This window comes from Pinus tabuliformis, chromosome J (assembly GCF_031772625.1).
Source record: "Pinus tabuliformis cultivar Carrire ecotype Pingquan chromosome J, CPIR1, whole genome shotgun sequence".
Lineage (NCBI taxonomy): Eukaryota > Viridiplantae > Streptophyta > Pinopsida > Pinales > Pinaceae > Pinus > Pinus tabuliformis.
The window spans coordinates 203,592,655-203,618,400 of record NC_142295.1 but is presented as its reverse complement, the minus strand read 5'-3'; the positions used below and the strand labels follow the sequence as shown (position 1 = coordinate 203,618,400).

The window sequence follows — 25,746 nt, the reverse complement described above, 5'->3', positions numbered from 1 at the left end:
TGAATCTCCCTACGTGCAGTTCATGACAACGTGATGCCCTCAGTCAACGTAAGGATGATATACACTGTTGTCAAAGCAGAGTTCATAGAGACAATTACACGCAAATCATACAGCTAATGTGATGCCCTAAACTCTGGACAGAGATCAATATAGACGCAGCTAAATCTATGAAGCCGCAGTACATTGCAGTCATGGTTTGTAATCACAAGTATGGGTTGTATGATGAAATCATGAAGCAGCACGACACATGGGCAACATGAAGTATGAGGTCATGGACAACTCAATGTATGGGCAGCACAATGATCATGAGCAACATGAAGATGCATGATGCAGCATGATGGTGCTATACGGTAAGGTGTGACAGATGAACGAAATGGATAGGTGAAGTCGTCACTTGGGAGATTCAGTTGAAGCAGAATGTCTTCAACTGATCTCATTGTTATAGGAAATAAACTATGCTCAGATCCAGATAAGTCAAAGTGTTGATTTCTGTTGTAAATGTACTCTCTCTCTTTTCCTCTCCTGAACTTTGAAGAAGATTTGATCAAAGGGTTTCCCCACACATTGTGGGGTTTGTCCCTGGCTCGCGCCATATCTTGTGTCCTCTTGCCCTGGCTTGTCTTCTGCGTTTTATATTTATGTTCTATCTGCAGTTTATCTTAATGCTGATGTGATAGCTAATTGTGAAAATTTAAATAAATTGCTCTAGCATAGAACATACCTAAACTTAACAATCTAAGTTGACCAAAAATCTGTGTGTATTTTTATGTGTGTTACTGCTCTGTTTATGTCCATATTTATTTTTAGCATGTGTTGACATGCCCCATGTGTTTTAATCTGAAAATTTCATTTCCAGAATTCTCTATGTTGAATGTATGTTTATGGGAAAGAGCATTTAACTTAATTGGAATGATAAGGTGAAATTAAAACCGGGTTGGGATTGCAGGAAACATTTTATTCATCAAATTTCAACATGGTATCAGAGCTACAGGCTGAAAATTGCAGTTTGAACAGCAGACAGTAGTTTGGACAACAAACTGAATTTTTGGACAGCGAACTGATATTTTGGGACAGCGAGGTGAAATTTCAGACAGACTGAACTTTTGGGACAGCAAGGTGTGCTGGAAAGTTCATTTCTTCATTTTCTTGGTTTTGTAAATTTTGGACTGCAGTCGTGGCCATGTTCTTAAGGATAGAGGACAGACTAGATGGGACTACATGGGATGTCCAACTATGTTGTTTAGAAGGACAGAGTTCAAACAGTGTTTGAGGAGGCAGCAGTTTGGGACATAGTGCGGCAAGTGGTTGTATCTCCTACTGCTGCATATGAACTTGCTGAATTCACAAAAAATAATGCAAAGGCAAAAAGGATTTTGATGGACAGTCTGAATGATCATGTGGTTCCTCAGGTGAGAGGAAACACATATGCATATCAGATGTGGACAGCTCTAACCACTCTCTATCAAAGTACCGATGAGAGCAGGAAGATGGTACTCAAAGAACAATTGAAGATTAGAATGACAAACGTTGAAAGTGTAGTTCATTATCTTGGCAGGGTCAAACAGGTAAGTGGTGATTTGACTGCTATTGGTGAGGTAGTTACACCCACAGAGTTAGTCAGGATAGTTGTAGCAAGACTCTTCCTAAGTCTTGGGAGGTTTTTGGAGATGTTGTTACCTCTAGGAAGAATCTTCCCAATTGGGACAGATTCTAGGATGATTGTGTGCAGCATGAGATACGGAACACTGGCAGTGGGGTGAAGATAGCAGATGAGGAGGATGTAGCCTTGACAGCGAAGGGGAAGAACAAAGGGAAGGCCAAGAAAGGGGACTCATCAAATGGGGCTAAGGGAAAGGAGAAGAAGAAGAAGAAAGATATGAATATGTCCAAAGTCAAATGTTGGTCATGTCAAAAAATGGGACACTATGCTACTACATGTCCTAAGATGAAGAACAAGGGGAAGAAGGGTATTGCAGCTTCGACAGAGGTGGAGCAATTTGCTTCACAGTTTGACCAGAACTTTGGGTGAAGATAGCAGATGAGGAGGATATAGCTTTGACAGCGAAAGGGAAGAACAAAGGGAAGGCCAAGAAAGGGGCCTCATCAGATGGGGCTAAGGGAAAGGAGAAGAAGAAGAAGAAAGATACGGATATGTCCAAAGTCAAATGTTGGTCATGTCAGAAAATGGGACACTATGCTACTACGTGTCCTAAGAGGAAGAACAAGGGGAAGAAGGGTATTGCAACTTCGACAGAGGTGGAGCATTTTGCTTCACAGTTTGACCAGAACTTTGCATTTATTACTTCTACATCTAGTAGGACTCAGGAGTACATCATCCGATGTGTGGTACATAGACAACGGGGCTTACTGCCATATCACTGGTGCAAGGGAGTTATTTTCAGAGCTTCCGGATAGGGCACTCGATATTGAGATTGTACTAGGAGATGGCCGCACTGTGAGAGTTGTTAGTGTGGGGATTGTGACCTTTGAGAGGGAGTTTTTGCCTCTTTTGAAGGTCATGGATGTTTTGTATGTTCTGGGGATAAAGAAGAACTTGATTTCAGTGCTTGTTATGGAGGAGAAGGGGTTTGATGTCACTTTCTCAGGAGGGCAGGTATTGATGCATCCCAGGGGAGCTTCCACCACTTCGACCAAAGTGATTGGAGTCTGCTATTGGAAACTATATAGGTTCAGTTTTCAGTCAGCGGGAGCATTAGTGAAGAGCACAGCTAGTAGCACTCACATTAGTACCACCAGTAGTAGAGACTTGTGCAGGTTATGGCATCGGAGGATGGTGCATATGCATCATGGAGTTTTGAGAGTACTGAGGGAGATCACTATTGGAGTTCCTTATTTCAGTGTCGAGCATTATGAGGTCTGCAAAGGGTGTGCCTTGGGCAAGTACACCAAGTTACCATTCCCATCGAGCGACAGCAGATCTACAAGTATACTAGACTTGATTCATACTGATGTTAGTGGCCATATGTCTCATGTGTCTTTGGGTGGTTATGAGTATTATGTTATAACCATTGATGACTACTCTAGGAGGACTTGGTTATATTTCCTGAAGACTAAGGGTGAGGTCTTCAATCGCTTTAAAGAGTTCAAATCTCTTGTGGAAAAGTAAACAAGTAGGAAGATTCGGGTCTTGAGCGCACACAATGGTGGTGAGCATGCCGATGGTGGGTTTCCTGACTTTTGTGCACATAAGGGCATTAGGAGAGAGTTCACGGCTCCTTACAACCCCCAGCAGAATGGGGTGTCTGAAGGGAAGAACAGAGCTATTGTTGGGGTTGTTAGAGCAATAATTCATGATCATGGGTTGCCTCTGTTTTTATGGGTTGAGACCTGCAATACTGTTGTTTATCTTCAGAACAGCAGTCCTCACAGAGTATTGGGGAAAATGACTCTAGAGGAGGCTTTCACTGGAGAGAAGCCTCATGTGGGGCATCTTCGTATCTTTGGATGTCTCACATATTCTTATATCCCCAAGGAGCAGAGGACAAAGCTGGAACCCATGGCAGAGAATGGTATCTTTATGGGTTACAACGAGACTTCGAAAACAGAGACTGGTGATTAGGAGGGATGTGAAGTTCGAGGAGGAGAGGGCCTATCGGAGATCACAGGAGTATGATGAGAGAGAGTCACAGACTTCTCCTCGACAGGGAGGTCAGGTACAGAGAGTAGGACCTTAGGGTTCTGGATCGACTGTTACAAGAGCTACTTCAGTGTCAATGACATTTGCGACACCAGTGGAAAGTTTGCCAAGCACTTCTTTAGGGAGTCCACTGGTACAGAGTTCACATGGCACTTCAGCGAACACAAGCATAGGTGCCAGAACAGGTTCTTCGAGAACAGGTGTTGGTACAGACACACCAGGGTCAATTCGCAGACCTTCAGGTTCACCAGACTGGGGAGTAGAGGATGAGGTTCCCTATGGGGAAGCTTCTTCAGGGAAGAGGAGGCCCAAGTGGCTTCAAGGCACCTTGAAGAAAGCAGAGTCTGTTGGTCGTCCGAAGAGGGTGAACAGGGAGAGTGTGCCACCTAAGCGGTATAGCAGTTATGTAGCCAAGGCTACCAGCATTGTTGACTCTGAGCCTACTAGCTATGAGGAGGCTGCCAGCCAGGAGGTATGGAGAGAGGCTATGGTGGAGGATAATGCCTCTATCATTAAGAACAATGTCTGGAAAGTGGTGCCTAGGCTTGAGGGCAAGTCAGTTGTGACTTTCAGGTGGCTCTACAAGATCAAGCATGCTGTGCATGGCAGCATTGAGAAGTTCAAGGCGAGGTTTGTGGCTAGAGGGTTCTCACAGATAGAGGGAGTTGACTATGATGAGACCTTCGCTCCGGTAGCTCGGTACACTTCTATTCGGTCCCGTATTTCTATTGCTGCAGAAATCAATTGGCAAAGCCATCAGATGGATGTGAAGACCACATTTCTGAATGGAGTTATAGAGGAGGAGGTGTATGTTGAGCAACCACAGGGCTTTGAGGTACTTGGGCGGGAGACCCATGTATGTCGGTGAAGGCAAGCACTCTATGGACTTAAGCAAGCTTCGAGAGCTTGGTATTCAAGGATTAATACTTGTAGCAAATGTGTTTCATGAAGAGTGATGCAGATCCGAACCTATACTACATTGTTGTAGGTGATGATCTGATCATCCTTATGTTGTATGTTGATGACTTGTTCATTACTGGAGCAGAGAGACTGATTAGTGGTTGCAAGGAGGATCTTGGTATGGAGTTGGAGATGAAAGACATTGGGCTGATGCATTACTTTTTGGGGCTTGAGCTGTGGCAGGAGGAGGGGCATATTTTTCTGGGGTAGGGGCTATATGTTGTGGATGTGTTGAGCAGATTTCACATGGCAAGCTGTAGACCCATGTCTACACCTATGATCACCAACTAGAAGAAGCTTCATGCTTCAGATTCTAGTTTGGTGGATTCCACATTGTATAGGCAACTTATTGGGTCCTTGATGTATCTGGTCAACAATAGGCCAGATATATGCTTTGCAGTGAACACACTTAGCCAGTGCATGGTTGAGCCCAGGAGGGTGCACTGGGTAGCTGCAAAGCACATTCTTCACTGCGTGCAGGGGACTATTGATTATGGTCTGGACTATAGGTGGGGAGATAGAGTGAGGTTGGCAGGTTACACAGATGCAGATTGGGCAGGCTGTGCTTCTGACAAGAAAAACACTTCAAGGTGTTGCTACGGATTGGATTTGGTAGTTGTGTCGTAGTTCAATCCAAAGCAAAAGTCAGTTGCTTTGAGCTCTTCTGAGGCTGAGTATATGGCTGCTAGCCAGGCTAGTTGTGAGGCCATTTGGCTTCGAAATTTGTCGTATGGCCTATTTGATCAGGAGTTGACACCGACAGTTATTCATTGTGATAATGAGAGTTGCATTAAACTCACGGAGAATCGAGTGTTTCATGACAGGTCAAAACACATTGACATCAGATATTATTTCATCAGGGACTATGTTCAGAAGGGGGCAGTGAAGCTGGAGTATATATCAACAGATGAGCAGGTGGTCGATGTTCTCACGAAGTCCTTGCCAAGAGGCAAGCATGTCCATTTCAAGGACAAGATGGGTGTGGTGAGAAACACTTTCCTCGGTAAGAGGGAGTGTTGATATTTTAATGTACCTTGGACAAGTGGTTTTCGATGGGTTAGTCTCTACCTAGGGAAAAGTGTCCAAAATAACTATTTTCCTAAGTGTGACTTTATAAAGTGAAAGTGACTTTATAAGTGGTAAAGTCAATGTTAAATTATAAAGTGAAAAGTGACTTTAGACATAAAGTACTATGTGGTACTTTATTTAATGGGTGAGTTAAAAAAATAGAAAGTGAGAATTAAATGCACATTTATTCTCATCCCTTGATCTAAATGAATCTGAGCCATTAGATCTTAGGGTTGCCCAAAAGGGGAGAAAGAAAAGAAAGACTGCATTCATTCTTAATGCGCAGATTGGAGAAAAAGGAGGCAGAGAGCTGGAGAAAAGTTGAGGGACAAATTTGCAGCAGCACGCTGAAGGAGTAATTTCTGGACAAAACTGGGCACGGAAATCGAGGCATAGAAGACAACATAAGGTACAGTACAAACAGCATTGCATGTTGTGAGCTACATGCTGCTTGAGAGAAGTTTTTGAAAAAAAATCCGTACAGTCTGTACAACGGTACAGAAATCTATACATTCTTTACGGAACTCATATAGTACAGTCCGTACAGTCATATACGTACAATACATATTTTCAGTTTCACGTGCGCACGGAAATCAAGGCAAAGTGGGCACGGTTTTCAAAGAGTTTCTAGCTGAAGAGATAAGTCGTATTTTTCTGTTCTGTTTTTTCTGCAAATGTATTTTTCCTGAACTTGAAAGATAAATAAATTTGAAGAGCTCTCTAATAGGTTTTCCCCGGAGAAGATTGAAGGAATATGTGTATTTTTATGTGTGTTGCTGGTCTGTTTATGTCCATATTTATTTTCAGCATGTGTTGACAGGCCCATGTGTTTTAATCTGAAATTTTCATTTCCAGAATTCTATATGTTGAATGTATGTTTATGAGAAAAGGCATTTAACTTAATGGGAGTGATAAAGTGAAATTAAAACCAGGTTGGGATTGCAAGAAACATTTTAGTCATCAAATTTCAACAAGTTGTTTTTCAAATGTCTTACACAAGCCTTCAACCTACACTGCACTTTTCACTAACTGATCAATTTGGTACTGATCTTTATGCTGAACTTTGCTCTGATACCATGTTAGTTTTCTCTTGAAACTCTGCAACTACTTAGATGAATTATTGAAAACAAGGCAATTAAAAACTGAAACCAAATTTACTTTCAGCAAGATACAAAGTTTCTTAACAACTTATAAGCAACGAAAAAACACCAAAGGTAAAAACACATGCACACAGATTGACACGCTTGTTTTCCCAAGAAACCCAAAAGGGAAATCCTACTTTCTTTGTTGACGTATTTTATTGATTGTTCTTGAGCAAATGGATCTATTACAATTCACACTGCTACTCCAGCCAGCAATCTGTCTCTGAAATCACAATTATTCACCTAATAAATATCATTGACTTTCCCTGAGAATCTTTGATCCCTACTCCACAATCCTTGCATACCTTAGCCCCTATATTTTTTGGCACTTGCTCCTATTTCCTAGCGTACAAGGCTCCTATTTCTTAGCGCACTTGTGGACCTATTTCCTAGCGCACGAGAGGCCCTATTTCCTAGTGCAACTCAGCTCCTAAATCTGTGCGCACTTGCTCCTCAAGAATACAGACTCCACACACAAAGGATTGATCTCACAAGAACGATCGATTTTGTGCCTTCATCCTTCTCTTTATAGATAGAATTCAAACATGCAAGGAGGCCTAGTCTTTAGTTGTGATTGCAAGTTAACTAAGAGTTCAACTTGTTCTATCTCCAATCAACACTGAAGACTTAACCCATTCTAACTGAACTTGTACTGTAGTCAAACTGAAGAAGATTCCAACTAACTGAAGCTCCAACTATACGCATGCAATTTTGATGAGCATTCCAGTAAACTGGAAATAAACTCACCGAAACTGAAGTCTATCTCATGAACTCACTTCCAGGCTAAAGAAAGACAAATTCGTGGTCTTCACTGGCTAAGGCACAAGGCTAGAAGTCCTTCCATCGCTGCATTTTCAACACACAAAGCATGATGAAACAAATGACCTGAAAAATCAACAGTTCATCTTAAAAAAGGAAGAAAATTTCCTAGGCAAACAATCAATGTTCAAAACAGTGAGAAAGTAAAAGTCAGCATTACTACCTCTATCCATAATAAGATAGAAAAAGGGAGGCAGCCTTTTCTCCTTTTTTCCTGGCCTTTTGTCTGAAGGTTTGTTGTGCTTGAGTGGGTTAAAGTCAATAGCCTCCAATGTTATGCAAGATTTATTTCAAATTCAAAGCTTGAAATTCAGATTAAACTAATCTGAACCATCCATGTTGAATTAATTGGCTGTGTTTGCTCAGTGCTGAATATCAGCAAGAATGCCTCGAGTTAGCAATTGCAGTTTTGCAAGTTTTGCAAGTGTTAACTTTTAAACAATTTTGTTGGCAGTTACTAAATTTTAAAGACCCTCTTTGTTTCTGTTTTCCAAGTAAGATGGCCACATTCCCCCGATTAAACAATTTTTTAAATAGATAAGGTCTCTAGTAGAAATTAGAATTGAATATAAATTTCCTGATGGGCAGGAGAATTCAAAATATGAGGGACCTCAACCAGTAATGGACCATGACTAAGGAGTTCATGAGTTGAAAATCCCAATGATACTGCTATGAGTAATCCTGGACAAGACATACAAGGAATAGCAATCAGGGGAAAATATGAGTAATCATAGAATATGGCTTTAAACTTTAGTTTGGAACAGAGACAAGTCTCCAGCAGTGAAGCTGAATTCTTGGCTATGATCTTAGGATTCTAGGTTTGTTTAAGTTTAAAAGCTAATTTAATTGATTGAATAGAACTCCCTCTTGGTTATCATTTTGGTGAAATGGAAAAGGACCAAAGATAAGGTAGAGGAAATAAAATTCATTGAAAGTACGAAGCTTCTAACCATAGTAGCAGAATTCAGCCAAATATGGCCCTTCCATATAAATGACAAATGTTTGGTCAAAATTTTGATTGAGTCAAGTCCCCATATTCATACCATACAAAAACTCTAAAACACAACCTTTAACTTTAAAATTTGGATCTAATAATTATAAAATTAAACCTCAAAATATTCGATAAATAAGGCACATTATGAGATCTCTCCCTGAAGGGAGCATTTTCAGACATGCTCTCAGAGAAATTTAAATATCATTAGTATGTTTTTTCATTCTAATTACACGCATGCTTTCAACTAACCTACCCTGCTGCCCTACCAGTTCCAACAAACCAAACTTGCAATGACTTTCAGATGTGCATAATGAGCAAGAAAGGCATCTTCTTCTGGGTGGACTTGTGGGATGCTTGCCACACACTCCTAGAAGGATTGGTGCTCTCTAGCTTGAGATTATAGACTGATTGCCACTGACCATCCATCAATTATGGAGTTAAGGGGGTAATCTCATAGACAAACATGTTCAAAATGAATACGGGGATGCCTGAGCCTTTTTGAAGGGATAGGCGATGGAGTTTTGGTCGGCCTTTACAGCAGTATGACTCTCAGCGACTTCTTGATTTTACATCATAAACATCTGTTATCCAATGTCTCAATGCAAGAAGAATGTCCATTGACACAGGATCCATAGTGTTGGGAGTGCTGTTGAGATTTGTAGCTTGGGAGGTACTCCAAAACCTAGGGTAGTGGGTTTTGGAGGAATTGGCACACAAATATGTTTGTGGGCTTAGAACCCAAGCCTGTGGGCTTTGCACCCAAGCTGGTGGGTGTGAATCCATGAGGCATTTGAGTGATTTGACACATGGAGGTGTTAGAGGACCCTTAGAAGAGAGGGGCAGTGAAAGTCACTCCAATCCAAGGTGTCTAAGATGAGATATGAATTTTTCTATGTGGCTGTAGGTTAATTTGGCAGCTAGAGCAGATCAGCTTGAGTATTATGGTTGCCCAAATTAATGTTTGGTGACACCACATGGTTAGATATAAATTGGAGTGATGTTAGAGGCATTTCTACACATCCTAGGTGCATCTTCCATTCCAAGGTTGGCTCTGAAATTGGCAGCAACAGAGGCAAGCGAAGAAAAGAGGCAAGGAGCACAAGTTTTGGGTCTGCTTCGATTCCTTGAGCGGCAGGGCCGTAGGTCTGAGGCACCCAACAAGAGGATTGGAGGATGTGTCTTGGCTTGTTTTGGAGCAGACTCATGTGCAGATCCTAGCCGCTGGTTCAGAGGTAAGTTTGGGTGAATTCTGTGCTATTTGTGTATGGTATTGTGCCTCTGTTCTAGGCCACAAAGAATGCTGTAGCAACAGCAACTTGTGGAGGAAGTTTGGAGGGCCGAGAGGCCTACTCTAGGGCCTCCTTCCCTATCCGCAGCCACTAAGGAGACATCGCAGTTAGAACAGAGGGTGTAACCCTTCGATCAGAGGCCAAGACCTATTGCTGTAGCATAACCACATGCTGTAGGGTGCTTTGAGGAGGATCCCAAGGCTAAACAGTGTGTGGAGAAGGCCTAGAAAGGGCAGTGAAGGGTGACAGGAGTTTGGACAAGAGAACACAGAGATAGGAGCAGTGTTTTAGGTGCTGTAGCAGCCGGACTTCAGCCCTAACCAGAGCTCAACGTGGCACAGATCCCAAGGCAAGACGCAGCAGCACTGAGTTGCAGATGACTTCTTGTTGACGGTTGGATGTTAGTGGATGAGAGGTGCTAGGAGAGGACATTGTATTGGAAGCTCGTGGACTGTTGGAGGGCAATGTGAGAGTGGACCAAATCTGAGCCCTAAGTGCAGTGACCTAGAAGGACTTTAGGCCTGCTAGAAGTGGCAGAGTTAGAGCAGCCTAAAGAGCAACTTGTGGAGGATCGTAGAGGCTTGCTTCAAGCCCTAGGAACAAGTCCCTTAAAGGACTAAGGGATTGTTAGAAGTGGCAGAAGAAGAGCTCCTAGGTCTGATCAGCCAGGAGCAGTTTGAGTTGTTCTAGACTTGCCTTGTGGAGAAAGACATCTACAACAGAAGTTGGGCAGTCGTCCATGCCCTAAGTTCATTGTTGGAGAAGGATATTCAACAGTGATAGTGGGAAGCGCTTCGGCCCCAAGTGTCTTCATTGGGCAGCACAAGAAGGTACTAGTGGGAAGAAGGTCCCTAAAGATCTGAGGAGCAACAATGGGTAGTTGAGAGTTGTTCACAAACAGAGTTGTGAACAACTCGACGGGAGTCTCGATGCGTTGATGTGTTGAAGGACTAACGGTCAACGAGAGAGCAGGTGGAGCCCAGATCAGTGGCCTAATAGAGTTGGTTCATTGATAGAAGCAGATTGGAGTTGCTGCAGGTCAGGAGTCGAAGGATCGGGCAGATGTGTATAGGGTATTACCAAGGCAGCTGTGAGGAGCTCTACATCAGCTAGACGATCAGAGTACTTTGTTCAGAGTAAATTGGTTGACGAAGTGACCGACACCAAGCCCTAATTGTTGTTGTCTTGTATCAGTGGATGTATGAGGGCCATTATCCTTGGTACGAGAGCCCTAGACTGTTGTATTATCAGTTTGATTAATATAACGAAGTTGGGTTGCTGTAAAGTTTTGTAAAAAGTTGTGTATATTTTGTGCACTAGTATAGATTTATTGTTGTATACTTTTCCGTTGTGCAAAGTAGTTTGTTGTGATACTTGGATTGGTAGCATCAGTGATTTAAGATTTTATCCTAGAGTCCAGTATCGTGGAAAAACAACATGGTAACAAAGCTACTTTGAAGGGTCAATGAATCAGAATGTGCACAGCGAAGCAGCTCAGAGGGAGTTGTGGTTGTCTAGATCATGGAGCAGAGGGTTCCACTGAAGACATGGAGATGTGATCTCAATAGGCTACATGATGAGATGGGTTGGGAGTTTTGTTGCATCGATGATGAACTTGGTGCACTATAGTACGTTGTGTGGCGGTTTGCAGATCATGGACTTCCTATGTCTTGTCAAAGATCATTGGGACAGTTCAGGGATTGCTTTGGCATGGACGAGATTGGTTTGATCAAGATTGCTTCATGTGATGGATGTTGGAATTTCTAAGTCTAACTGTTAGAAAACCTTCATGTACTTTCTGATTTATTTCTGTCTACTTGTTCTGTTTAATTAACAAGTTATTTACCATGTAAATACTGAAAATAAATAGAAGTACATGCTCAACACATTACAGATCATCAACTGAAGGAAAAACAAGCACACAAGTGACACTGTTGTTTTTGGACTAATGCCCCTAAAAAACCCAATGCGGGAAAACCGGTGCAACTATCTGAGGGTTTTATTATTAAGCAGTTTCAGAATACAATCTGGGTGCCAAACCAACTCACCCAACAGAGAATGATCTCAATCGTAGTACCTCTTAGTGGAAGACAGATATTCCGGCTAAAACCCCGGATGAACAATCCCACAGTTGTTGAATTGAGGCTTCTGTGATCCATAATAGTTGTAAGAAGAACTTCGGCGTAAATCCTCAGCTCCAATCTGCCCCACGAAATCTTCAGCGTCTGCTTCTACGGACAGCGTCTACCTCTCTGGCCCAACGTCACCCCAACTCACCCTGCGTCAGCCTTTGGAGGCACTGCATCAACCTCTAGAGCCTCCGCGTCACCCACGCTGGCTATCTCTGGCACTGCGCAGCTCCTGGCTGCCTCTGCATGGGCCCTGACTGGCCTTGTGTGGCCTCTAGCTAGCTCTGCGTCCTTCTCTCCCAGCTTTTGTGCTAATGCTCCTGGTACCCTGTCTGCCTCTCTGCTTCTGTATTCACTGCCCCTCAATTGCAACTGTGATCACTCTTTCAATTTCCTCAGCAAGCCCTGCCCTAGAGAATCGAATTGTTGATCAACTCGGTGTGGTCTCCAAGTGACCCTCAAGCCTCCTCTTATACTTTTCTCGTTGACAATTCAACGGCCGAGATTAAGTCCCTAATCAACAGCTATGATTAGATCTGGCTTGATCCATGACTTTTGGACCATTCTAACTCAATTTTATATTAATTCACATTAATATTTTATTTTCCCTAAGTTTAGACTTAGGGACTACATTAAAAACATTAATTATTTTAATATCTCCCAAACTGGTTAGATTTTGCCCAATCCATTTCTGGGTATTGAAGATCTCATGTGCTTTAGCCTTTCCACCAATTTTCATGGCTAGAGCACATCCAATGCTACACCAAAGCAACAGTCCCTCTTAGCGAGGACTATGCTCTAGTAATATTCCTCACTGAGCATCACCCTGATCATCCGACATCGGCCTCTGTGCTGATGCTAGGCCCGTTGCCCAACATCCTCTGCACTGCTGCATCATGTACTACTACCCATGGCCCTGCCACTGCCACTGCCACTGTTGCATCTGTACGGCAGCTCCCTTTGCATCCGTGTTGCTGCGCATGGCCCTACCACTGCCACTACTACATCTACACTGCAACCCCTCTCATCATGCTGCATCGTGCTGCCCATAGCACCACCACTGCTAACTACTACACTGGAACTCAGTTACTGAGAAGTAAGTAACTGATCTCCCAACTCTGACATCTTCGTCAGGTTAGAAACACTCTTGATGCTGAAGCTCCCTATGTCACTGACAAGTGCTCCCTCTCTAACCTTTGCGCTGCTGCAACAACTTTGTGCATCTTGCACCGCTGCCTCACGTTCTGCTAGGACTCCTACACTGTAGCTCCCTTTGTCGCTCCATCTGCATCCGTCTCTACCAACATCTGTTAGTACTGCTACTCCTCTTCGGGGCTCCCGTAGCAAGGTATAATCCGAGAGGCTAGGTACCTCGAGGATCCTACCCCTCATTGCCTGTAGTCCATCTGACTATAGCGCGATGTCTCCCCACTTCCTCTCATGTGGCGTGTGAGCACTCATGGCACAATCATCACCTGTCTTCACTTCCTTCTCCCCCTTACTAGCGCAGCCTTGGTCTCGGAGGCCTCTCCCTTGCTTGTCTTCCTTGGACACTAGCTCGCATAGTGACCCAGTTCCCCACAGTGGAAGCATTTGACCTTGGAGAGGTCCTTCTTCCGTTTCTCCTGCTTTCCCTCAGATGCTAGGACAGCATCCTCCTCTTCCTCCTTGATTCTGAACCCCTTGCCGCTGCTTCCCGCCTTGGTCAGCCTTCTGATCTCTTCTTGGCGAAGAGCCACCCACAGTTCCTCCCAATCTGGAAGGGTCAACCTACCCAGTATGCTCTGGACAAACACCTCCCAATCTTCTGAGACTGCGTTTAGGGCTGTCTTCACCATCAATTCTTGATCCGGCGTGGCCCCTATGGAAGTCAGCTGATCTCGGATCTCCTTCAATCAACCGAGGAAGATGTCGATCTGTTCTCCCTTATGCATCTGGTATGACCGTAGTTGATTTTCTAGTAGCATCTTCTTCTGCACTGAAGTATGTTGATACAATTTCGTCAGGGCCTCCCACATCACATTTGTCGTTTCCTTTTCGGCAATATGTGGTGCTACATGGTCTTTGACCCCATCAAGGATGATGCCTTGGCCCTCGCCATTGCTTCCTCGTACTTATCGTTCTCAACCGGGTCAACTAGGATTGTTATCGTTTTCAAGGCGAAGTCCTTGAGAGGATTCCTGTCTTAGAACAGATAAGATTTTGGCGTTCCAGACTACGAAGTTTGAAGCTCTGTCCAGTCTGTCCTGGTCTCTTACCGCGTTAGTTGCCATTTCGCTGCTCCTCTACTCCCCTCCTGGAATTTCTTGGTCTGACTCCCTCTAAGCCTCGATTTCCCTCCTGGAAAACCCTCTACCAATGTCGAGATGCCCCCACTCCGATCGTTAGTGCAGTTGCACCACTAATCTGGATTTCTTGGCTAGAAATCCTTGGCAGCAACTCCCTCCTCCTTGGTCTTGCCCTGTTAGGTATTGTTCTAACCACAGTACCCCACTAGCTTCACTCCGCAACTTACCCACAGCCTCTTATGCCCCAGCGAACTGAAGGTTAGAGCTTCTAGGCTCTGCACAAACCCAGCACCAGCAAAATCCGCACCTCCTGACCACGGGCGTCAATCTTTCCTGACTGAGAAAGATGATCAGGCACTGCATAGCTCAACTTTACTCCTCTTTGCCACTGCGTTGATCCTCCTCCTGGCTCGAACTGATGACACAGGCACTGCGTCACCTCTTCCTTGCTGTTTTCCGCTAGGAACAGCGTCTGTCACTCGGGACAGTTGTTTCTGCTGCTGCTTTCCCTGCTCGATTGATGCCCTCAGTTATCCTGTGATCTGCAATCACGCTTTGATACCATGTTGGAATTTCTAAGTCTAACTGTTAGAAATCCTTCATGTACTTTCTGATTTATTTCTGCCTACTTGTTTTGTTTAATTAACAAGTTATTTACCATGTAAATACTGAAAATAAATACAAGTACATGCTCAACACATTACAGATCATCAATTGAAGGAAAAACAAGCACACAAATGACACTGTTGTTTTTGGACTAATGTCCCTGGAAAAACCCAATCCAGGAAAACCGGTGCAGCGATCTGAGGGTTCTATTATTAAGCAATTTCCGAATACAATCTGGATGCCAAACCCGCTCACCCAACAGAGACTGATCTCGATAGTAGTACCTCTCAATGGAAGACAGATATTTCGACTAAAGCCCCGAATGAACAATCCCATAGCTCTCAGCTCCAAACTGCCCCATGAAATCTCCAGCGTCTGCCTCTAGGGACAGTGTCAACCTCTCTGGCCCAGCGTCAGCCTTTGGAGGCACTGCGTCAGCCTCCGCATCACCCACGCTGGCTCTCTCTGGCACTGCGCAGCTCCTGGCTGCCTCTGTGTGGCCTCTAGTTGGCTTTGCATCCCTCTCTCCTGACTTATGCGCTGATGCTCCCGGTACCCTCTCTGCCTCTTTGCTTCTGTATTCACTGCCCCTCCGCTGCAACTCTGATCACTCCTTCGATTTTGTCAGCAAGCCCTGCCCTAGAAAATCGAATTCTTGATCAACTCAATGTGTTCTCCAAGTGACCCTGAAGCCTCTTATACTTTTCTCGTTGACAATTCAACGGCCGAGATTAAGTCCCTAATCAACCGCTAAGATTAGATCTGGCTTGATCCATGACTTTTGGACCATTCTAACTCAGTTTTATATTAATTCACATTAATACTTTATTTTCCCTAAATTTAAACTTAGGAACTTCATTAAAAATATTAATTATTTTAATATCTCCCAAACTGTTTAGATTCCGCCCAAACCATTTATGGGTATTGGAAATCTCATGTGCTTTAGCCTCTCCACCAATTTTCGTGGCTAGAGCACATTCGACGCTACCCAAATCAACAATGGACTGCCTATTGGCAGGCCAGTTTCTTCATTGGATCACGATGTTGGATATCCGAGATTGGAGGGATGTGCACGAGTTGTATTTGTCATTTGATCTAGGAGGATGAGTGCTTGTAGGATTGGTTTGCGGTGATGATGGCTCGTGTTCGACCATAACTTGCACTGAGCATAGTGATGATGGGTGTAGCATGGTGCAACGCGGTGAGGTGCAGCATGATCACTAAATGCAGCACAACGATTGGTGAAGGAGTCACCTTGGAGAATTAGTTGAAGCAACATGTCTTCAACTGATCTCATGTATCATCTTCTTAGAGATGATCTATGCTCTTATCTAGATAAGTCAAAGTGTTGACTTCTGCTGTAAACATACTATCTCTCTCGCTCTGTTGAACTATTGAAGAACATATAAGAAGAATTGATCAAGGGTTTCCCCACATTGGGGTTTGTCCCTGGGTAGCGCCACATCTTGTGTCCTCTTGTCTTGGCTTGTCTTCTGCAATTTATGTTTATGTTCTATCTGCAGTTTACTTTAATGCTGATGTGATTGTTAATCTGGAAAAGATATTGAGCTAACTGTGAAAATTGAAATAAATTGCTCTAAGCATAGAACATACCTATAATTAACAATCTTTCATCCAAAGGTTGGGTCTGAAATTGGCAGCGACTGAGGCAAGCGAAGAAGAGAATGAAGGAGCACAAGTTTTGGGTCTGTTTAGGGTGTGGATTCCTTGAGCAGCAGGGCCACAGGTCTGAGGCACCCAACAAGAGGATTGGAGGATGTGTCTTGGCTTATTTTGGAGGAGACTTATGTGCAGATCCTAGCCGCTGATTCCAAGGACGTTTGGTAAATTTTGTGCTATTTGTGCATGGTATTGTGCCTTTGTTCTAGGTCGTAGAGAATGTTGTAGTAACAGTAACTTGTGGAGGAAGTTTGGTGGGTCGATAGGCAAAGTCTAGGGCCTTCTTCCCTACCCGTAGCTACTAAGGAGACAACGCAGTTATAACAGAGGGTGTAACCCTTTGATCAGATGCTGAGACCTATTGTTGTAGCAAACCAGCACGCTGTAGGGTGCTTTGAAGAGGATCCCAAGGCTAAACTGTGTGTGAAGAAGGCCTAAAAAGGGCAGCAAAGGGTGACAGGTGTTTAAACAAGGGAACACAAAGATAGGAGTCATGTTTTAGGTGTTGTAGCAGCCTGACTTCAACCTTAACCAGAGCTCAAGGTGGCACAGATCCCAAGGCAAGAGACTGCAACAGTGAGTTGCAGATGACTTCTTGTTGATGGTTGGATGTTAGTGGATGAGAGGTCCTAGGAGAGGACTTTGTATTGAATGCTCGTAGACTGTTGGAGGGCAGTGTGAGAGTGGACCAAATCTAAGCCCTAAGCGCAATAACTTAGAAGGACTTTTAGGCTGCTAGAAGTGGCAGAATTGGAGCAACCTAAAGAACAAATTGTGGAGGATTGTAGAGGCTTGCTTCACCCCTACGAACAAGCCCCTTAAAGGACTAAGGGATTGTTAGAAGTGCAAAAGAAGAGCTCATAGGTCTAATCATCCAGCAGCAATTTGAGTTGCCCTAGACTTGCCTTGTGGAGAAGGACATCTATAGCAGAAGTTGGGCAGTCCTCCATGCCCTAAGTTCATTGTTGTAGAAGGGCATTCAACAGTGATAGTGGGAAGCTCTTCGGCCCTAAGTGTGTCTTCATCGAGCAAGAATGTCCCTAAAGAGTTGAGGAGCAACAGTGGGTAGTTGAGAGTTGTGAACAACTCGACGGAAGTCTCAATGTGTTGATGTGTAAAGGACTAACAGTCAACGAGAGAGTAGCTGGAGCCCACTTCAGTGGCCTAATGGTGTTGGTTCATTGATAGAGGTAGATTGGAGTTGCTAATGAGATTAGGAGCCAAAGGACCAGGTAGATGTGTAGAGGGTACAACCAAGGCAGTTTTGAGGAGCTCTACATCAGCTAGACGATCATAGTACTTTCTTCAAGGTAGATTGGTTGTCGAAGTGACCAACACCAAGCCCTAGTTGTTGTTGTATTATATCAGTGGATGTATGAGGGCCATTATCCTTGGTACAAGAGCCCTAGACTATTGTATTATCAATTTGATTATTGTATTATCAGTTTGATTAATATAACGAAGTTGGGTTGTTGTAAAATTTTGTAAAAAGTCATGCATATTTTGTGCACTAGTAGATTTATTGTTGTATATTATTTCGCTGTGCAAAGTAGTTTGTTATGATACTTGGATAGGTAGCATCAGTGATTTAAGATTCTATCCTAGACTCCAATATCGTGGAAAACCAAGTGCCAATTTGCTAAGAGTTGTTGAAAGTGTTTCTAGGATCAGTATTTAGTTTCGTTGTATGGTCAAGTTCATTGGTGTCCTGTCTTGTTTGGAGACTTTTGCACTCTAGTTCCATCTGCCTTTACTGAGATCTCACAATGCTAGAGAATCTCAACCTTATTCTCTAGAAGATCATGTGTAAGTCTGTTTTTTAGCACGAGGATAGCTCTCTATCTACTTTTATACCATGTCGCATGATGCGGTATGCCATCAGCACCTAGGTAAGGGAGCGTTGTTGATCAAATATTAAGAAATTGAAAAAATAATAATAAATAAATTATTATGTACTTTTTTTTCCCAAATTGGATTTTTTGTGGATGTTGTTTTTATAATTCCTAGTGGCTGATTCTTATAAGATGCAAGTATTTCACTAGCTTTTCATGTAACAGAGGATCCCATCCGAGGCTCATTTAGAGTGGGCTCTCTGACAACCTTTTCCGTATCTGCCATTTGCTCAAAGACAATGAAACACATTTTTTGGAAGTGACAATGAAACTTGTTGAGAGAATATCTCAACAACACACTAAGATGGGAACCAACTAGTTGAAGAGAATCTCTCATATCTTGTTGGAAACACTGAGAGGGGGGTGAATCAATATTTCTAATCAATCCATTTATTTTAATCTTCAAAACATTAAGTTCACATAAATCAGCATCACATAACAGAAACAGTAAACAATACAATTCAACAATGTGCAGTAATAAAGACAGTACACACGGGATTTATGCGCATTTCAGTACATCACTTTAGTGCAACTACACAAGGAAGCCTCAAACTCCCTGAATATAAATATGGAGATTCGTTTTACCAACACCCACTGGATGGAGGCTTTGACCCTTAGTAGGTTACGACCTACTATGGTTTATTAGCCACAACTAAATGGAGACACAATTCACCAGCTACAATTGATTGGAGGCTACCAACCTCGCGACAATTTGCAACCTATCTCGTAACACCACCCTACCGCCCTGGCTTTGTGATGACTGGCCTTCAGGAAAGCATTCAAACCTAGATGTGTTTTATCAGCTTCGACTAAAAGGATGCACTGACCTGCCTTAGCACCATATTGCCACCTTGAAGTGTTCTCAGGCTTCGACCTTAAGGACACTCCACTCTCCTGTCGTGCACCACCCTGCCACCCTGATTAGCCGGTGAACCATGTTTCACAATTTTCAGACTAGATCCCCATGTGCTCGATATCAATAGAGGACTACAAAAACAAGAATCTACACATTGATTCTTTTGTCAATCAAATTTGCCTCTAGTCTTGTCTCTTTTACTGCCACTACTACCATTGCTGCCAATGTAGTTGTTGCCCACCTTGACACTATCATTGTACGACAACCATGGTTTCCCTTGACACAAACACTGCAATGCTCACGAATGAATATGCATTAAGAAGTTCATGGAGCAGTTGCCCAAACCAACTGTCCTCAATTTGTTTTTGACCTTATGCTGCTGCAACAGTGTCGAACGAAATATCAATCAATATGCTACTGCAAGTACCGGTTTATATGTTGCTGGCACTGATGTTCGATGATGGCTCAGTCCTAGATGCCTTGGGTCAGCTCTATGACCTTCTTGCAACTGCTCAAGTTCTACCCAAAGAGGCCTACTGGCATATGTCTTGTAGTTGCTCAGATATAGCTATGAAGCACCTGCATATGTTAGCTTTCTAGCACAAGGATATCAAGATAATCATATGGACAAGCACGCAAGCATTATACAAATAATATCAAGTCAATCACTATCAAGTACACAAGCATCAACAAGTATCACTGTCAAGTACAGCTATCACAAAGTCATGTATATGTCGCTATAGCATAAATAGGTCCAAGCGATAGAACAATGAGACCCTAGCTTATAACCTTGAAACCCTTACTGTTGAACAGAATCAAACTTTTAATGATGATCAACATTGTACTAGACTGCTGCAAAAAGGTTAGAAACCCTAATTGTAAAGTGGTGATACAGCCCAAACTCCTTGAAGATATGAAAAGCCCTAACAACAGACTTCTTAGTAGAAGAAACCCTTAGCCTTCAGTTCCAAACTAAAGCAGCAACTAAGAATCTTTGCACAGGTTCAGAATTCAGAATATTCATACCTTTATTCTTGCTTATAAAAGATCATACCTTTGTCTGCTTTTCAAGTCACCCTAAAATTTCTTTGTGAATGTAAGGAATCAAACTTTGAACTTGTTGCTATAGTCAGTTTTGTTTGGCAGACACAAAACAAGAATATAAATATATACAACACACTTCAGACCCACATCACTGTACATAAGGCACAGCCTTTCCCCGTTGATTGTTTGTACTAGTGAAAACACGTTGTAGTAGGAGTGAGACCTTTTCAATGATCAAGGATCCAAGCTGTAATATAATCGTGACTACTTTATAATAGGCCGAGAATCAATTCATTGTACAAGAATTGTCACACAAGATCCAACCAACGAGTGATTTATGAGGGACCAATGCCAACCAGTCAAGACCACAAGGCTCAAATGCTATAACAAAAGCTATACTTAAACCGAGCATCAAACAATACTTCAAATTACAAACGTTGTCCACAAAATTCGTCAAGGAGTGTGAGTTAGATCTCTGCCCTTTTATGGAGGTCAAACAGATCACAACTATGCTATGGATCATGCACAGTCTTCACCTCCTTCGCTGGCCTACAAGGCACTGAGAAAAGACCCAAACGATGCAATCATCAAGCCATTGTAACATCTAAACCGTCCAAAGATGAAGCTGCATATATAAGGATGCCGCTGAAGTCGATCAAGGTCGCTGAAGTACAGACATCAATCATGTGTTTCACCCTAATGTGACTCAGAAATCATGCCCAGGTTTATTAAAACAAGACCACAGGTGTATCTCAGAACAAGACATAGGCCACAGGATAAATGAATCAATGAACCACACATGTTTCAGATGTTTGTCACCACAGAAATTACTCTTATTGATTAGACCAAGGCCGCAAGGGGAAACCGTAAATATCTTAGAATCACAGGATGGAGAGTTATTGTTTTAAAGCCCTGCACTTTCACCACATGTGTCCTTTATGTTCAGAATTTGAATTGTGAATGGAGCCGAGACCCCTCTGCAAGATAAGATAATAAAACTCATGCATCAAACCACCAAGACCTCTTCGATATGCCTCACGTCAGATCAATGCTTCCATAGGACCGAAAAGAATTGCAGAAGATAATATCACAAGATAATTCGTTCAAGTGCTTGCCTAGGACGATAATAGATTGAATGCCTTTTATGGACTTTAAAGGGGCTTCTAAAAGTGAATCGTTGGAGGAGTTTTAGGAAGGTAATCCCCTTTTGTAATTTTGAATTTTAATTAAAATGAAACCCAGGGATGAGGCCCCTTCCCTTTGGAATTTAGGATTTAATTTTTGAAGCCAAGACCCCTGGTAGATATATAAAAAGAATTTTTCAGGTCTTCAAGGATAACGTTAGCCTTAAGAATTGATGAAAGCCCAATACCCATGATTTGAATTGAAATGCTATCCAATGGAGGATTGCCATATCAACACCCTGTGGGGTTTCAGCCCACAAGACGGGTCCTTGACTCCTTCGTTTTGAAATAGGCATAACTCACAAACTGTTAGGGCTCTCGGGGCACGCCACATACCACCGGAAACTGTTCGACAAGGAGAATCCAATAAGGATGGTCCAGACTCGAACAATCATGAATTGCCATGTAATTTTGGCCAACAAAAGGATGGTCCAGACTCGAACAATCATGAATTACCATGTAATTTTGGCCAACAAAAGGCAGTGCATCTAGGGTTTTCTGCCATCTTTCCAGGGCTACTTGTGCATTGAAGGTTTTCCACTGATGTAATCATGACGTATATTAAGAGCGTTCAAGAACGGTGGTTGACATCAATAATGACACCATTCAACATACCTAACTAGATTTAACAGCCTCCTAAAACTTAGAAACAAATTTCTAATTCTCACATATAAGCAAACTATACCTCACAATGTTGAGTACAATAACAAACCACAATCTAGTATGATCAAATATCACAAATTAAGCTATAAGACCAGACCTAGATGTACTTTTTTGTTTCAAATAGATGTACTTTTTATTTCAAATAACCTACTTATTATTGTCATTAATAATATTATTTTATATTTGTATATATGTTTATTTGTAGAATAGATTGATCTCCTCAAATTTTTATTTTTTTCAAAACAATTTTTGCACGCGTATTTAAAAAACTCGAAAAATTATCAGTTTCAGTATTGGAACGTCACGCTTTGCTTTAGGTTTCTCTATTATGGTAACATAATGTTAAGCCGTCAACCAGGGCCCTATTCTTGTTGTGGAATGCCCGACCAGCAGCATAGCATGAGTTACAAAGTTTCAAAAGGATGAGCCCTGATGCAAGACCTGATAATTGAAATATATACCCCTCAAACCTGGAAACCTAAGGTCAGATTTTGCCCCGACACAAGTCAAATAGATGCTCCTCGACCCTGGCACCTAAAGTCGGCTCTTTGCTGGGCAGATCCTCAGCGATCGCGGCAAGTTTCTTGAAGCCCTTTCCCAAATAAATTAACTTAAAAGAGAAATATATAGAGAGAAGAAAAGAAAAGAAAAAAACTGAAATTCAATTCACCTGTGGGACGGGGATACACCTCAGAATCCACGGATATTCCCTGAGCAGTCACGTACTTGAGAGACAGAGCTTGCGGTCCGATGGCCTCCGGGTTCTGTGGCCTAAGAACAATGCTGTGAGCCTTTAATCCAGATATCTTCAACAGACCTGAAATCACTTCATTCTTAGAAGACCAGGGCCCAAGTGCCAGAACAACAGCATCGCCCCGCACCAATTCTCCATCAACAACCACCCCACGAACCTCATTGCCCCCCTCCAATTCCACCTTCTGCACTTCCCCCGTGACTACGTTAACACCATACTTCTCAACCGCGGCCGAGAGAACCGCCCTGGTAAAGAACTGGGGATGAACTTGGGCTGTCGTCTGAGGGGTTCCGATGGAGGCAGGATTGACAGCACCGTTGCCATCGACCCAAGACGGAATGAGCTCCGAGTTCTTTGAATGTGAAGTGGATTTAAGGCCCGATTTCTCTGAATTCGAAGTGAGTTGTTCTTGAATATCGAAACTTAGAGTGTGCAACCGCCGATACCCATAAGAGGCCGACCCGTCGAGCTCCTCGGCGAGCTGTTGATGCAAAAGGAAGCTGGCCCTTGCAAGAGAGGAGACCGGGCCGCCGTCGCACCAGTCTAAGGCCAAGAAACCCCCCGCCTTGCCCGAGGCAGCGCATGCTATACCGGACTTCTCTACCAGTGTCACTTGGGCTCCTCTCTTGGCGAGGAAGTAAGCAGTGCAGACCCCTATAACGCCTCCTCCGCAGACTAGGATTTTCTTCTTCGGAGAGGAAGTGGAGGTGGAAGTGGAGGATGATTCCATTCTGATATGGAGCAGTGCACGAGTGGATGACTGGCGAGTGATGATCGTAGTGCTAACCAGAGATGTTGTACATAGTTTGAATACCATTTTTGTGTATGGAGATCTAAATAGAAATGCATATCTACCTGAATGTATATGGTGGAGAGAGGGAAAGGAGTATGGTATGGTTTGTAACATAGGATATATGTTGTTCATGATCCAATCTAAGGTTGTCCACAAGGAATGATTGAAATTATTTGTGATTTAGTGTTAATGCAAGGTGGCAAAGAAAAAGAAAGATGTCAATTATGACTTGATTCGAAGTTGTCTATAAGGCATAATTGGACTTGGACTTATAATTTTAGTGTTAATGGAAGTTGATTGAAAAAAGGAAAGATATCAATTATGTAATATTAGATATTTTTTAAATTTATTTTAATTTTTGATTTATCAAATATTCAGAAGGATTAAATCTCTTCAAGTATTGAGAGGGATTAAATTTTTTGAGGTGTAAACTTTTCTTTTGAGTGCAAAATTTGAGGAAAGGTTTGCACTTCAAGAGATTTGATCCCTTTTGGCACTTGATAGATCCGAGGTTAAGATGGATCTAGTATGGTTTCAATCGTGCGACACGGAATTTGTTGAACATCTAATTATTTTTATCATTTTAAATATGCTAAATATGTTTAAGATTAATCTGGTCATTTTAATTATAAATTTGCTTAGTTATCTCACTTTGTTGAGATGATAAAGATTGTCTTGAATGATGAAAATTGATGAAATGAAAGTTTTGAATGCGAACTGGTAGTGTAACAATGTTGAATGATAGAAAATGTGAATAATAGAATGTCACCAATTACAACTAGTCTTCATTGTGATCAAACTCAAATTATTTTCTTCTAGAGCTCTTATTGTCACACATGTTAGTTTTGCCATCTTTTCATATCGATCATGTGAAAAGGGCGATTGAAATCATAGACCATTCAAATCTTTAACTCGAGCTATTGTAATAATCATCATATCGTGTCTCTATTGCTCTCTAATATTAATAGTAGCTATTCTCCAATGTCAATTATTGTGACTCTCTTCTGCTATTTTGGATATATTGAGGCCTCCATCCCCGGGAGGCCTGCACAATGGCCTATTAGCTTATTTGCTATATTGGTTCTTCCAATATATTGGTGTTGGTGTAGGGGCAGGTCTCCGAATATTAAAGAAAGCGCTCTTAGTTCAGTTCGGTAGAACGTAGGTCTCCAAAACCTGATGCCGTAGGTTCAAATCCTACAGAGCGTGATTCTGTTCCTATCAAATCCAACCGTCAAAATTATCGATAATTCATTCCAACTGGAACGAGCAATGGAATCTGACCTCCCAGGAAAAGTAGGAGGCCAATGAAATTGGAGGATATTCCAGGATCAAATATCCAATTGATCACCACGTCGGTATTGTGAATATGCAGTTACGAATAATCCGGCCAAAGTTATAGGAATTAGACCTAACACAATTCCGGATGGCAAAGCCTCAATCATTTCTATTCAACGGAGTAAGTAGGGATAATAGCTATACTGGATAGTACCCTTAATTTGCTATGAATCTCAATGATTAGAAATTTATATAGAGGGAATAAACAAAATTATTGAAATTGAAATAGTGAACTGAGAGGGTTTCCCCTTCCTTCATTTTGAATAAGTTGTATCTTGCTCGAACTAATGAATAGGACTAGGGTGAAAATGATAGAAGCCAATAAGAAACCGAAATAACTAATTATAGTTATAGTAGGCATGGAAGGACTGAATGAGTGAACCTCCTGCTATGCTTGGACTTTCCTCCCCGCCATTAACAAGGGCGTAAAGGGTGGTGGCGTTTTACAATGCTTTTGGTTCGAAGTGGTTGCGAACGATGAGCGTATGGAGATGGTCAATTTTCTAGTGAAAAGGTGGCGTTTACCTTTGAGGGACGAGCGTGCTAGCGCACCCTTGCTGGGAAATTCAGTAATAAAAGGTGGAATTTA

General features: G+C 42.5%; 1 protein-coding gene and 1 non-coding gene across 2 annotated transcripts in view; one reads left to right on the top strand and one right to left on the bottom strand.

Moving 5' to 3' along the window:
* The window catches only part of LOC149226380 (D-amino-acid oxidase-like), a 55,088-nt gene extending 31,146 nt beyond the window's left edge, over positions 1–23,942 (bottom strand). The window contains exon 1 of the mRNA XM_089377474.1: positions 22,943–23,942. Within this exon, the coding sequence (XP_089233600.1) occupies positions 22,943–23,933 (991 nt within the window). The 5' untranslated portion in view covers positions 23,934–23,942. The remainder of the gene's footprint in view (positions 1–22,942) is intronic.
* Positions 23,943–24,954: 1,012 nt separating this feature from the next.
* Positions 24,955–25,028, top strand: TRNAW-CCA (transfer RNA tryptophan (anticodon CCA)). Its single transcript has one exon. It is a non-coding gene; the product is annotated as a tRNA-Trp (tRNA).
* The last annotated feature ends 718 nt before the right edge of the window (positions 25,029–25,746 follow it).